This window comes from Arachis hypogaea, chromosome 10, assembly GCF_003086295.3.
Source record: "Arachis hypogaea cultivar Tifrunner chromosome 10, arahy.Tifrunner.gnm2.J5K5, whole genome shotgun sequence".
Lineage (NCBI taxonomy): Eukaryota > Viridiplantae > Streptophyta > Magnoliopsida > Fabales > Fabaceae > Arachis > Arachis hypogaea.
Window position 1 is genome coordinate 10788915 of NC_092045.1, and position 14298 is coordinate 10803212.

The window sequence follows — 14298 nt, forward strand, 5'->3', positions numbered from 1 at the left end:
CACATACCGTAGGTAGAGCAATTAGTAGATAAGCATAGTTAAGCAGTTAGGCAAACCAAAATAATGCCGATCAAGCAAAACATACAAATAAATATGATGTATGCCTGTCCTACGAATGATGAGTCTCACCTGTCGGTTATATAGCCAAACCCGATATGTCCGGTAGCTAACATTGGATAGTCCCTCTGTGCGCGAATCCCCAAGCTAAAAAATATCCACGGAAAAATTTCAAACTCAAATTTATATATATATGCATGCCCATGGGAGAATTCGTCGAGTTAAAATTTCCAATCACATCTTGCGACAGAGGTTCAACAGAGTATCGAATCTCAACTTGGAGCAAGTTGCGGCAAGCCACTGCGTCTACCAGGAAAACTCGTGTCTCAGATAATTTCAAATGCTCATCCCAAATAGATTTTAGTTCATCATTTATCAATGTCATTCTCACCATTAATTCATATCTCATTCAATCATAATTCATCATTATTATCATCATCTTTATTAATCACTTCTTATTCAGCATTACCAACACCTCATTACTTAGTTATCACTTCGCAAATCGTTCTCAATATCCCCTTAACTCATTTAACATATTTACCCTTGTTCCAAAGCTTAAAAATTTGCTAACGAACCCTAAACATGTGTTAAAGAGGTTTGGAAAGTTAGAGAATATGTTTAATTCAGTTACTGCCTCAATCTTTGAAGGATCCACAGCTATTCCTTGCTTACTCACCATATGACCCAAGAACTTCACCTCCTCTTTCCAGAATTCACACTTAGACAGTTTTACCTAGAGCTTTCTCTCCTTTAGAATCTGTAAGACGATTCACAAGTGTTCCGCGTGCTCCTCCTCAGTCTTAGAATAGATTAGAATGTCATCAATGAAGACGACGACGAATTTATCCAGAAAAGAATAGAATATTCAGTTCATATAGTGCATGAACACTGCAGGGACATTTGTCAACCCAAAAGATATTACAGTATACTCGTAATGGCCATAACAAATTTTGAAAGCGGTCTTAGGGATATCTTCATCTCTTACCCTTATCTAGTGATAACCAGACCTCAAATCAATCTTAAACAAGACTCCAGCTCCTTGCAATTGATCCATTAGATCATCAATTCTCGATAGTGGGTATTTGTTCTTCATGGTTACTTTGTTCATTTGTCTATAATCTACGTACAACCGCATGTTTTCATCCTTGTTTTTCACCAACAACACCGGTGCTCCCCACAGAAAAACGCTTGGACAAATAAAATTCTTACTCATTAACTCTTCTAGCTGAGTTTTAAGTTCAGCCAAATCCAAAGGCAACATTGGATAGGGCGCAATTGAAATTGGTCCGGCTACAGGCACCAGTTCAATCGCAAATTCGATTTCTCAAGAAGGAGGAAATTCAAGTAGTCTTCAGGAAATTTCTCAAAAAATTCGCTTAGTCCCACTATAGTCCACCATAACAGAATTCAGATAATATTCCTTTGCCACCACCAGTCCTTTTGAACCTTCAGACAATTGCACTAACCGGTCAAAAGAATCTAGAAGTATGTGATGCTTTGATAGCCAATCCGAGTCCAGAATTAGATCGAGTCCAGTTATCGGCAAGCAAATCAAGTCATGGACAAAGGTTCGGTGTTCAATTCTAAATAGAACTTGCTGACAACCTAACCTAGTCACGACAGCCTTAGAGGCAGGAGTGTTTACTTGAAAATTATATGCTAACATGGATATTCTCAATCCTAGCTCACTAGCTTTCTTAAACGATATAAATGAATGTGATACCCCAGTATCAAACAAAGCAATTAAGGTTTTGTCACCAATTTCACAATTATCTCTGATCAGAGTGTTCGATCTCTTAGCACCATCCGCCATCATAATGAATACGCATCCCTACTATTGAGCTCTCCCAACTTTCTGACTCTTCCTCTCCAGACAATTTCAGGATAGATGCCCAGCTCCACCATAGTAACAGCATACATCCAAATCAGCTCTGCACAGAGTATTCAGATGATATGCTCCACATCTCCTACATGTCAAGTTGTTAGGAGGATTCTGAATCTGCTTTCTCTTGCCTCATCCTTGTTGTTGTTAGTATTGTTGAATTTTTAAAAATTATTCTGATCCTGATGTGGTTGTGGAATATAGCCTCGCTCTTCCCTTGAAATTTTGACCTCTAGACGTAAAGTTCTTCCCTTGATCTCTCCTAAATATAGCTTTTTTGTTAAGTTTAGATGTTTATTTTTCAATTATCTTAAATTTTTTATTTTGTTTGGTTTTAGATTTTTTTTTATATTTTGGATGTTTATTAATAATGAGAAGAAAAAAAAGAGAAAGTTTCGTATTTTTTATTCTGAAGGGTGTGTCAAACTTACTTTGGATGATGAGTTTAATTAATTTTTTGTTTTTTAATGGATTTTTTTACGGTTCAACTAATAATTAACTGTAATTGACTAATTCGCTGCCACCTTAATTGGTTAATTAGTATGATTAGTATTTGTACATAGATAATAATATCTGACATTAAAATCGGTTGGAAGATTTAAATGGATAGCCAATTCAGCTTATGCACTTAGAACAAATTAAATCTTCTCGCCAATAATATCTCTTCATGTACCTGAGGCCAATAAAGTGTTTAAGCAATGACTCCAAAGTCTTCTGCACCCAAAATGACCCACTAAATCGTCGTTATCGGATTCTCAAGTTGCGGATTTTTTTTAAAATAAATAAAATAAAAAATAAATATTTAAATAGATTCTTATCTAATTTTAAATTAAATATTTTATTTTTAATAAATTTTTATTATTTTAAAAAAATTTAAGATAAATTAATTTTTTTATAAAGAAAATTAATTTATCTTATAATAATATATAAAAAAAATTTACTTTTCTCTTAAAAGATATTAAAATAACACTCTTTTTCTTTCTATTTGTAAAATGTACGTTCTCCTTTCTTATAATTTTTAAAAAATCTTCTCTTTAATTTATTTTAAATTTTTTGTATTAACTAATGTTAATTTTATCTATATTTTAAAAAAATAAATTATTTTTACAAAAATACTTTTTAATAAAAATTTTATTTTTTTGTTATTAAATTTTGTTTACCAAGATATCCGTTAATAAATTATTTTTTTATTGATTAAATTGTATTTTTATCGGGAGTAGAATGTAATGGATAAATTTTTATTGATTAAATTTTTATTGATAAATTATTAAAGGATATTTTGGTACGCAAAATTTAATAACAAAAAAAATAAAATTTTTGCTAAAGGATATTTTTATAAAAAATAATTTATTTTTTCTTAAAAAATAGATAAAATTAACATTAGTTAACACAAAAAAAATTAAAATAAATTAAAGAAGAGATTTTTTAAAATTTATAACAAAAAATGTATATTTTACAAATAGAGGAGAGGAGAATATCATTTTAACATTATTTCGAAAGAGAAAATAGAATTTTCTCTAATATATATTATTAAAAATTTAATTGTCTTCTAATAAAATTTATCCAACACATGTATTAAACAGTTGATAATAAGTAATAGAAGAACTAAATTATGTGACAAGAATTTTCAGAAATTTAATTTTCAAAGTAATAAATCTCATTTATTTGCTTTTCAGAGATGAAAGAGACTCCATTTCAAACATTTCAGCGTGTGAAGCAAGTTCATATTTTGGAGCCAAAATTTTACCATTGCATTCTGCATGATTTCTCTAAAACTCAGCTACAACACCCTACAACTTTGTATGTTTGCAAGATCCAAAGACGACAATCTCTTCTTTTGAGAGATTTTTTATTAAGTATCCATCCTTCTGAGGTGATCAATATAGCTCATCATATATTCTATCAAATGTCTTTAATGATTGGAAACACCCTTTCTCATATCTCATATGATTGCTTGTAACATAGAGAAAATTCTTATTTTCAATTACACCCTTAACTAATCAGATATGTTTTAATGAATTTTTTAAATTATATTTAAATTCGTTAATTAAAACAAAATCAATTTGAGAAGTATTTTTAGAGTTATTACTCCAATAATAATAATAATAATAATAATAATAATAATAATAATAATAATAATAATAATAATTTATTATTATTATTATTATTATTATTATTATTATTATTATTATTATTATTATTAGCTGCTAAAATGTCATTTGAAATTAACAATTCTATCATGATAAAAATATAAAGAAAAATAAGCAAAGAACTTATTTAAATATAACTAGCTCAACACAATTTAATAAAAAAAAAGAGTATATGATTATTTATACTAATAGAGAAAAAAAAATCTTTGTGACTTATGACTTAGACTAATATATAACAAAAAAAAAAGAGTATATGAGACTTGTATTGTATTTTTTATTATAATTAACTAATATAGTTAACTTATTAATTCTATTTATTTCTGTATTAATAATAATAATAATAAAGTGATAATTAAATTTTTAAGGATTTTGATCTTGGACTAATTAATTTTTTTAAAAAAAATACTAATTAAATTATTCATTATAATAAATAATGGACATGTATCTTCTTCTATTAATGGATTTACTACAACAATATAGATTATTTTTTAGAGTTATAATGTGTAAAAGAAAATTAAAATTTGTCAAAAAAATAAATTTTGATACTATTTTAACTATGAAAATATGTTAATAAAAGTTTTGTCAAAAATAGTATTTTTAACATATAAGCGATTGTGAAAAAAATTTAAATCTTATTTTGATAAATATTGGCTGTCAAAAATAATTTGTTAGAAAATTTTGAAAACATATTTTCTGTGATACTTATTAATTGTCAAAAATACTATTTATTTTGACACTTATTGACTATAAAATATTCTCAACAAAAAATTTTAACAAAGAATGAGATGTGATCTTAAAACTAAAGAATAAATTGAGATTTTGAAGATAAAGAATGAGTAGTATAATCCTAAACTGAGAGCAGTGTGATGTCAAAATTAACAGAGCCCAAAGAAAAAAAAATAGTAGAATAAATTGAAAACAAATGAGTGTCAAAATTGAGGAGTAATTTTCTACGGTCAAATTTTTCGTCAAAAAAATATAGAAAATTTGACATTTGTGATATTTGTCAAAAATATATATTAATTTTGACATTTAATTATGGTGTTAAAAAATAAAGTATCAAAATAACTCTATTTTCTTGTAGTGATTGTATGAAACGAAATGAAATTTTCTATGTGTTTTATTATTTATTATGAAACATGTCCCATTACCGTTACATAAATATAAAAATAATATAATTTTAGATAATAAAATAATTATTATTTTTTAAATCTTTATATAATTTTATTAATTATTTTTTATTTATCATAAATTCTATTAAAATAAATAAAATTTCACTTCAAAATTATTATCTATATCACAATCTTTTATAAATAAATACATCGTAATAAATAATGTATATATAAATAATATCTTTAAATTTTATACCATGAATGAATAGAAAAATATCACATAATTGGTATATGCTATTATAAAGAACTAAATTAATACATTTTGTTCTTTAAAATTTAAATAGTGGAAGATCAAAATTTTTAGGAATCTGATTGTACTTTTACTCTAATACTAATTTATGAACCAAATGCACCGATAATAAGAATGAACAATCAATTTGATTTTTGTCCATTTTTAAGAATGATAACGTGATTTCTCAAAATAAAATCAATCTATTTTGGTTTTTATTTTTTAATTTCGTCACACAACGCGATTTTTGTAAGAATTTTTTCGTCAACTCTGAACAAAAAATGCTGATGTGTCAGGTTTAAAAATGGTTAGGGATCTAATTATCTCTAAATTTAAATTGGTTAGAGATTTATTTGTCCTTCTTATTCTTTAAATAATATTTTTTAAAATTATTTTTTTATTTATTATATTAATATTATTTTTCTAATAAATTATTAAATATATGGTAAAATAAGTACAAACTAATTAATAAATTATATAAATTTAAAAATATTATTTATTATAAAACTAAATAAATAATTTTCAAATATAATTTTTAAATATATAAATAATAAATTTTAAAATACAGTTAATAATAATAACCCTATGATATACTATTAGTATTATGATCTAGATAACTTTCACAGTAAAGTGAAAACTAATAAACACATTATTTAATATATAGTAAAATATTTTTAAGTAATAACAAATTTAATTTTTTATCTCTTTAAACTAAATTAATAATTCTATTTGATATTTTTGCACTAAAATACACTATGAATAAGTTATTAATATTAAATAAAATAAAACATTATATATATATATATATATATTATAACTTAATATATATTAATATATAACCTTATATCAATATGTATCATTAATAAATTAATAATATTATTGATGCTTTGAATTAGTTGAGTTTATAAATGGTTCATAAAATATATATATATATATATATGTTTTATTTTATTTAGTATTAGTAGCCTACTCATAATGTATTTTAATACAAAGATATCAAATAGAATTATAAATTTAGTTTAAAGAGATAAAAAGTTAAATTTATTATTACTCAAAAATATTTTACTATATATCAAATAATATGTTCATTAGTTTTTGCCTTATTGTAAAAATTGTCTAAATCATAATACTAATAATATATCATAGGGTTATTATTATTAATGTATTAACCAAATTTTAATATTTATTATTTATATATTTAAAAATTATATTTGAGAATTATTTATTTAGTTTCATAATAAATGATATTTTTAAATTTAAATAATTTATTAATTAATTTGTACTTATTATACCATATATTTAATAATTTATTGAAATAAGAATATTTATATAATGAATAAAAAATTATTTTAAAAAAATATTGTTTAAAGAATAATAAAGACAAATAAACTCCTATTCAATTTAAATTTAGAGACAATTAGACCCTATCTATTTCTGAACCTGACACGTTAGTATTTTTCATTCAAAATTGACGAAAAAATACTCACAGGGACCGCATTGTGTGACGAAATTAGAAGACAGGGATCGATGTGGATCGATTTTATTTTTAGGGGTCGCGTTGTCATTCTTAAAAATGGATAAGGGTCGAATTAGTAGTTCACTCCCGATAATAATGATTTCTAGTCTATGCAACCGGCAGGTGGATTCTGAATTATCGTTGTTATAGGTGATAAGTCTCAAAATGGTCTTTGAAGTTGCACTCGAGTCTCAAAGTAGTCTCTGAACTTAAAAGTTACCTTTATTCATCTTTGAAGTTGTACTCCGGGACTCAGATTCGTCCTTCCGGCACATTCTGTCTACCTGGCACCTCCGAAAAGCTGATATGGACACCTCTGTGACACATTGGCCAAGTAACGGCTAGCTGACATGGATTAGTAAACTTTTTATGGTACAATTTGGTCCCTAAATCAAAATTAAAAATTGTAATCCTCAAATTTAATTATCATTCTCTTCTCTACAGTAGTAACCCCTCTCTTTTCTTCTCTTCTCTTCTCCATATGAATGAGAAAGAGACTACAAATTACAACTTCATTAAAAGAACGCATATATTTTATTAATTAAAAGTCACATATTATGTCCTTATATTTAACATTTTATGCACTCATTTAATTCTAGTTTAATTAAAATGTTTTACAAAATTCAATTTTATATTTTTATACGATTTTACAAAAAGCTATCTCTTGTATTTATGGAATTAAAAGGTTACATCGTTATTATTATATACTACATTACATTTTCTTTCAAATCCTATTCCAAAATAACCATGCATCATGCTACAACATAATAACTAAGATCATGTATATAATTTTAATTATATATTGGTCATTATAGATAAATTATTCAATTTAATTATATAAGTGATACTTAATTTTGTAACTGAAATTTTTAGTAATTGTCAAAATAGTCATTGACTTTTAAAAATAATCAAATTGATCCTTAAATTTATAAATAGTGAATCTTTATTTTTTTTAATTTAACTGTCATTCACATAGTATTAATATAAAGTGTTAATGTATTATATTATGTTATTTCAAATCGTATGACAGCTCCATTAAAATGAGGTGTTTAAGATTTTATTATAATTAAATAGATATTTTAAATTAATTAAGGATAATATTAGAAAAATAAAAAATAGCAAAAATTTACCTAATTTAATATTTATTATTTTAGTCTTTAATTAATAAAAAATTAATTAAGCAAAATAAATATAATTAACTAATTTAAAACACTAATTTGATCATATTACAATATTAATCATATCATCTTTTTTTTTGCAAATATCATGCTCACATTTTAATATTTTATATCAACATTAGAGATGAATTGAGATTCACAATTTATGAATTTAGGAATTAATTTAGTCATTTTTAAAAGTCAACAAATTTTCATGAGCATTCATAATTTTAGAAACTAAATTTTGTATTATTTCTTTAATTATATATATCACATAACTTTTTTTATATTATAATCTCACCATCTTTTTTCCAGAAAAAGGGATAAAAACGGTTAAACTTGTTTAAATAATAGTTGTTGTTGTTATTGTTATAAGATATTTTAACTAAAAATAAACAAAAAAAATCTTGTGAATTTGGGATATGAAGATCTATGCCTATAGAGAAAAGAAGAATTACTGTAAAGAATGATGATTAAATTTGGAGATTAAAATTTTTAATTTTGATTTAGAAACTAAATTGTACCATAAAAGTTTACTAACTCATATCAGCTAACTTTTACCTGACTAGCGTATCACAGAGGAGTCCAAATCAATTTTCTAATAGTGCTAAGTGAATAAAATGTGTCAGAATGACGAATCTAAGTTTTAAAATACAATTTTAAAAACGAATATGAATAATTTTTAAATTTAGAGACTATTATCAGATTTGAATATAACTTTTGAAACCATTTTAAGACTTATCTTATTATAGTATTAGTATTAGAATGTTAGGTCCTTAATTAATTAATTAATTAAAAGCGTCGTTTGTATCTGTAAACTGTACAGAGAAATTAAATGCAGTAGTAGCTAGGTCATGTTTTGGTGGTGCCAATTAATTAAACAAATTAAAGAAGAGATAATTATGTAATCCACCAATGATCGTTGTCGCTGAAACGTGAAGGGCTTTGTGAATAGGACCGTTGTGCTTACATTTGGTGGATCCGGAAATTAGTAGCTAGGAGTAGGAGGTGATGCCAACAATAATTTAATTTCCATTGTTGATATACTTTTGTAAATGCGATTGATAACCAGATATACTATGCATGCATTAATCGTTTCATAATCCATTTGTTGACCCCTTCCCCACCATTCCTAGCTAGCTCGCACAAAACTTCAACTAACTATTAATAATTTGATATTTCTCTTTCACAAAATACTATCTATTTTATACTTGTTTTTTTTTAATCAAAAGATGGGTAATTTCATTTCATTAAAAATAATAAAATGAACAAGTATATAATTTAATTTATTATTTGAATTTTACATCCTATAGATTAATGTTACAGGATGGAGTAAAATATTGCCTAATAAAATCTAATGAGATTCAATTGTTTAAATTTAGAAATGATGGATGAGGCAAATTATTTATTTATTTTTTTTATATAAAACGGGACCTAAAGCTTAAGAAAAAAAAAAACACTAAATAAGAGTAGTTATGCAGAACTCCCCTCCATGCTCATCAAATTATTTATTAAAATATAAAATAAATAGTCAAATTAATTTCTAAAAGATCATCTGATCTCTAAATTGATTTCTAAAAGATTAAATTAATTAAAATCATTCTCAAAAATTTAAAATTAATCACGTTAGTCTCTCCGTCTATTCTGTCACTAACGACATTAAATTTTGCTGATATGACACGTTAGTTTGACAACCCAACCCAAACCCGGATCCTACCCGCATCAAACCAATCCCAAACCCAGCAAAGAATAAGATTTCTTTCTTCCCACATTCGGCAGCTTCTTCGTCTTCTACCTGAAACTCTACTATGCCGCTGTCCTGCAAGGTGTTCCACGTAGCCGTCAGTCCGTACCTCTACCGTGATGCCGCCGGCTGACGCAGGAGCAAGTATAGTTAGTAGGTTAGTTATATTAGTTAATTATAATAAGGGAATACAAGTCCCATATTGTTTAGGATAGTGAACTTTGCGTTATGTATTAGTCTCACGTCGTCCAAGTTATGAAAGCTTTTCTTTCTCCTACTAGTATAGTATAAATAACTCATGTACTTTTTATTTATGAAATAGAGTTGAAGTTTATTTTTGAATATGAAATAAGTTGTATGCTTATTTTCCTCTAGGCTCTTTGAGAGTAAGAGGTGCATCCTTGGCTTGACCAACCAAGGTGGGTTTATGGCTACTTTCATCATAGTGGGGTTGTTAACCTCGCCAAGATTGGTAGCCCAAACGACGTCCCGGCGTCACCGGCCCTTGCCCGCAGTTCCTCTCTGGCGTGAATAGGTAGTTGTTGCTTTATTGAACACCCTCTGCCCAATATTGCAGAGATCGCCGTTGCTGCACCGTCCAACTCCTCTCCGTCCTCTTCCTCAATCACCGCCGTTGGCTTCTGGTGGAACGTGGTCTCTTCCTTTGCTGCAACTTACACCGATCTGCTCTGCTTATGTCGGTCTTCTTTTGTACTCTTCCATGGATGCCGCCAAGTTAGAACAAAGACCATTCAATCGAATCTTGCCAAACCAATGGCACACTAAGTTAATAAATTTACAAACTTAAGCGTTTATTGTTGTTGAATAAAATCCTTGCTCACCAGAAAAAATCAAATTTTGATCGGTAGGTGATTCCTTTTTTTTAGTTGTTTCTATTGCTGGGATCTGGATTGAAATCTCTCAGAGGGTTTGATTGGGAATGAGTATCATGAAGTCATCACTGGAGGAGTTACTTCAAGTCTTATTAATCTTTTTCTGATATATTCAAGATAATTGACCATGCGATCATGGTGGCGGCTTCTGATTGCCCCAAGAAATTCAGGCTGAGAAGGGTCTGTATTGCTGAGATGCTCTCCTCTTGCAAGCAAACAAGGTGCGTGTATTGTGACAGAGTTGAGCTCTTTGTCCCTAGTGCTGGTGCTAATGGTGGTGGTGGTGATGATAGTGATGGTGCCTACAAGAATAGTGGTTTTCATCACAATCAGGATGGTATTGTTGAGTTTGAAGCAAGGAGAACAAGATGAATAGCTCAAGAGATGATATTGATGATCATGATGACATGGATGTGAATAAGGTTCTTAGCAATTATAGTCTTGGTGAAGTTGAGGCATTGACTGATAAAATGGAAGAACAGTCAAATGCAGTATTGTTTGAATCACTGAAGAGGCTGTAACTGATGGAGATAGCAGCTGTTGAAACCGGCATAAAAGCTAAGACACATAAAGAAAAAGAAAAATATGTGACACCGAGTCAGACTGTTGGATTAGGCTTCGATTTTCTAATGGTTTAAACCCGTCTATGAACCTGAATCTTAATAAAAAAAACACTAACATGTCACGTTAACAAAATTTAATACTGTTAAGAATAGAAAGGATAGATGGATTAATGTAATTAATTTTAAATCTTTCGAAAGTAATTTTAATTAATTTAATTTTTTAAAAATTAATTTAAAGATTAAATCATCTTTCAAAAATCAATTTAACTATTTACTCATAAAATATACTTCATTCTATCCTATCAAAACTTCCATTTTTCATCCTTTTACATTTGGAAGTTGTGATCTAATATTATGGATTTATCCAAACAATAGAATGGGATAATAACTCAATTTTTGTTTGGCTTCATTTCACTCGTTTTCCACTCGTTGACAATAACTAACATAAAAAAAATATAAATAAATAATAAAAATATTAAACAATATAAATAATAAATATATCGAATATTTAATTTATTAAGTATATGAATAATTATTCTAATATTAAAATTTAAATAAATAATTTTTTTAATGACTAAATAAACAATTTAAAAGTATAATATATTTTTATTTTATTAAACTAATTTTAAAATTTATTATTCATATTATTCACAAAAATTATTTTTTATCTAGCAAATTCCATTAACATATTGCTAGCCTACTAATACTATCAATCAATCAAAAACATTGCCACGATAGACAAGTAAGAAGCAGAATTTATAGTTACAAGTAATACACAACTCAATGCAATCACACAACGATCTATCCCTATCCCGATCAACATCAGATTATTGGATGCTAAACCAAAATAAAATAGAAAATAGAAAATAGAAAATAGAAAATGTTATATTTACAAAATTACCCTTGAGCATCAGATCAGAAGAACCTTGAGGAGGGAAACCGCACCAAATCAACCGAATTCAGAACAAGTCTTCCGTCAAGAAACCGATCCGATTCCGTTTTCCTCTCTGATCTTCCAACTCTCTTACCCTCTTCTTCCGTACACAACACGTTCTTCCCAGCCACTTCCTTCAACTCTCTCACACATTCCCAGAACCTTTTCTTCTCTCCCTTTTCCATCAGACATGAACAACACGCAACAAGTTGTTCTCTGCACTCTTCCAACCTCTTCAAAATGCAAACAAGCTCAACTCCTTCACCAAAACTCAACAAACCCATTCTCTCCTTGAACTCGTTCACCCTCGCCGAAACCTCACTCACCGCCATAACCGCGTCTTCTTCCACCAACCCAACAACCTCATCCACAAGCTTATTCTTGCTGTAATCTTCTTCAATCTTGTTGTTGTGATGGGGTTTCTTCGTGATCCCTTCGATAAGAGCCACCAAAGAATCCAATTCTCTTAACAAATCACCGTTAGTGAGACAGGAAACCCGCTCTTCTTTGTTCTCACGCGCCGGCGAAGAAGGAGACGGCGGCAACGCCGAGAGGAAGAAGAATCCGAGGGTTCGGGAGGCGCATAATATGTTCTCTATGTGGTGGGCGTACCATCGCACCCAGGAGGAGAGCTCCCACGACGTAGTGGAGCTCCGGTCGCGGAAGTGGGAAAGGTTAAGGTAGTTTCTGCCGCCGCGGGAGCACGGGTACGCCGTGGAGAGCTGGTCCTGGAGGATGAAGGTGCCGTGGCGGATGACGTGGTGGGCGGCGAGGAGGCACTTGAGGGCGACGGCGGAGCTGTGGGTGGAGTGGAGGCGGCGGAGGAGGATGGAGATGGCGGCGGAGGCGGAGGAACGTGGTCCGTCGGCGGAGGAGAGGAGGGTGGAGAGCTTGTGGTGGGCGGGCGGGGTGGAGGGGTCGTGGCTGGTGGCGCGGAGGAGAGAGAGGTTGGCGCGGTTGGAGAGGATCGCTGCTTTGCTTTGTGAGGCTTTGTCTTTGATTATGCCAATGATCTCCCTCAGTTTCGTCATTTCAATTTCGGAAATCTCACTCAGATACCTCTAATGTCTGTCTTTTACTACGAATACAAATGCCAAGGGACATGTAAAGTGTATATGACCTGCCTTTCGTTAGACTAAGAGTAAGACAACACACTTTGGAAACAAAAAAATAATAATAAATATATAAAAATTAATATTTTATATTTTATTTTATAATAAATTAAATTTAAAAAAGTAAATTATAAATTTTTTTTATACAAAATTTTAAAAAAATATATAATTATCAAAATTAATAAAACATAAAATATATTTTTTATTAATATCTTAATATATTTTTTTACAAAATATAATTTTATGTATTTATATTCTTATTTTAATAATTCATACCTATAAAACGCATTCGAAAAAGACAAGTTGACCAAGACGTGCAATTTGCAAATAGGGAGTTCTAGGTAATCTTTATTATTAGATAGTTGAGATATATAAATATAAATGTTGGAGACAGCGCGCTACAATAAATTAATAATGATCCATAGACCATAGTGTCAATTTCAAGTTCTAGGTGTAAGAAAATTAGTGATGGAAAGAGCGTTGGGTTGGAATTTTTGGTTGGATTTCTGATCTATTGATTTTATAACTCAAGGCACTCTTGGGTATTCCACTTTAATCAACGCACTCTTGAGGGCTACTATTCCATTGATGTGGTCTCTAGAAGAAGACAAAAAAAAAAAAATGAAGTGGGTTCTCATATATGGCTATCATAAGTAATGCTAGACGGATTTTTTATTTTAATATTTAAAAATAAATTTTTTATTTTAATATTAAAAAATAAATGGAGTTTTACGTTAATGTTATAAAAAATGGAGTTTTACAGTGTTTTGAGATATTGTTTTATGCAAGCACAAATACACAATACATAAAATATATATTGTACTGATAATACATAGTTTGTGTATTTAGTATGGAAAAATATATAGAACCAAGAGTAACCAGTCAATTT

The 14298-nt window shown here is 28.7% G+C and overlaps 1 protein-coding gene across 4 annotated transcripts; it reads right to left on the reverse strand.

Moving 5' to 3' along the window:
- Positions 1-10190: 10190 nt before the first annotated feature.
- LOC112715144 (putative clathrin assembly protein At4g40080) lies at positions 10191-14030 on the reverse strand. 4 transcript variants are annotated; one of them, XR_011866430.1, is made up of 3 exons: positions 12265-14030; positions 10750-11102; positions 10191-10669 (listed from the first exon to the last, which is right to left on the reverse strand). XR_011866430.1 is itself a non-coding variant. In XM_025766904.3 (2 exons), the coding sequence occupies exon 1, from the start codon at positions 13326-13328 to the stop codon at positions 12279-12281; it is 1050 nt and encodes a 349-aa protein (XP_025622689.1). In that variant the 5' UTR covers positions 13329-14030; the 3' UTR covers positions 10191-11102; positions 12265-12278. The 4 variants fall into 4 exon arrangements, 2 of the variants coding, with proteins under 2 accessions (XP_025622689.1, XP_072060697.1); XR_011866431.1 differs by having other exon boundaries at positions 10750-11358; XM_025766904.3 differs by having other exon boundaries at positions 10191-11102.
- Positions 14031-14298: the final 268 nt, after the last annotated feature.

Excerpts from the sequence above, each read along its gene's own strand:
- LOC112715144 (XM_025766904.3), bottom strand. The coding sequence starts at position 13,328 with ATGACGAAACTGAGGGAGATCATTGGCATAATCAAAGACAAAGCCTCA.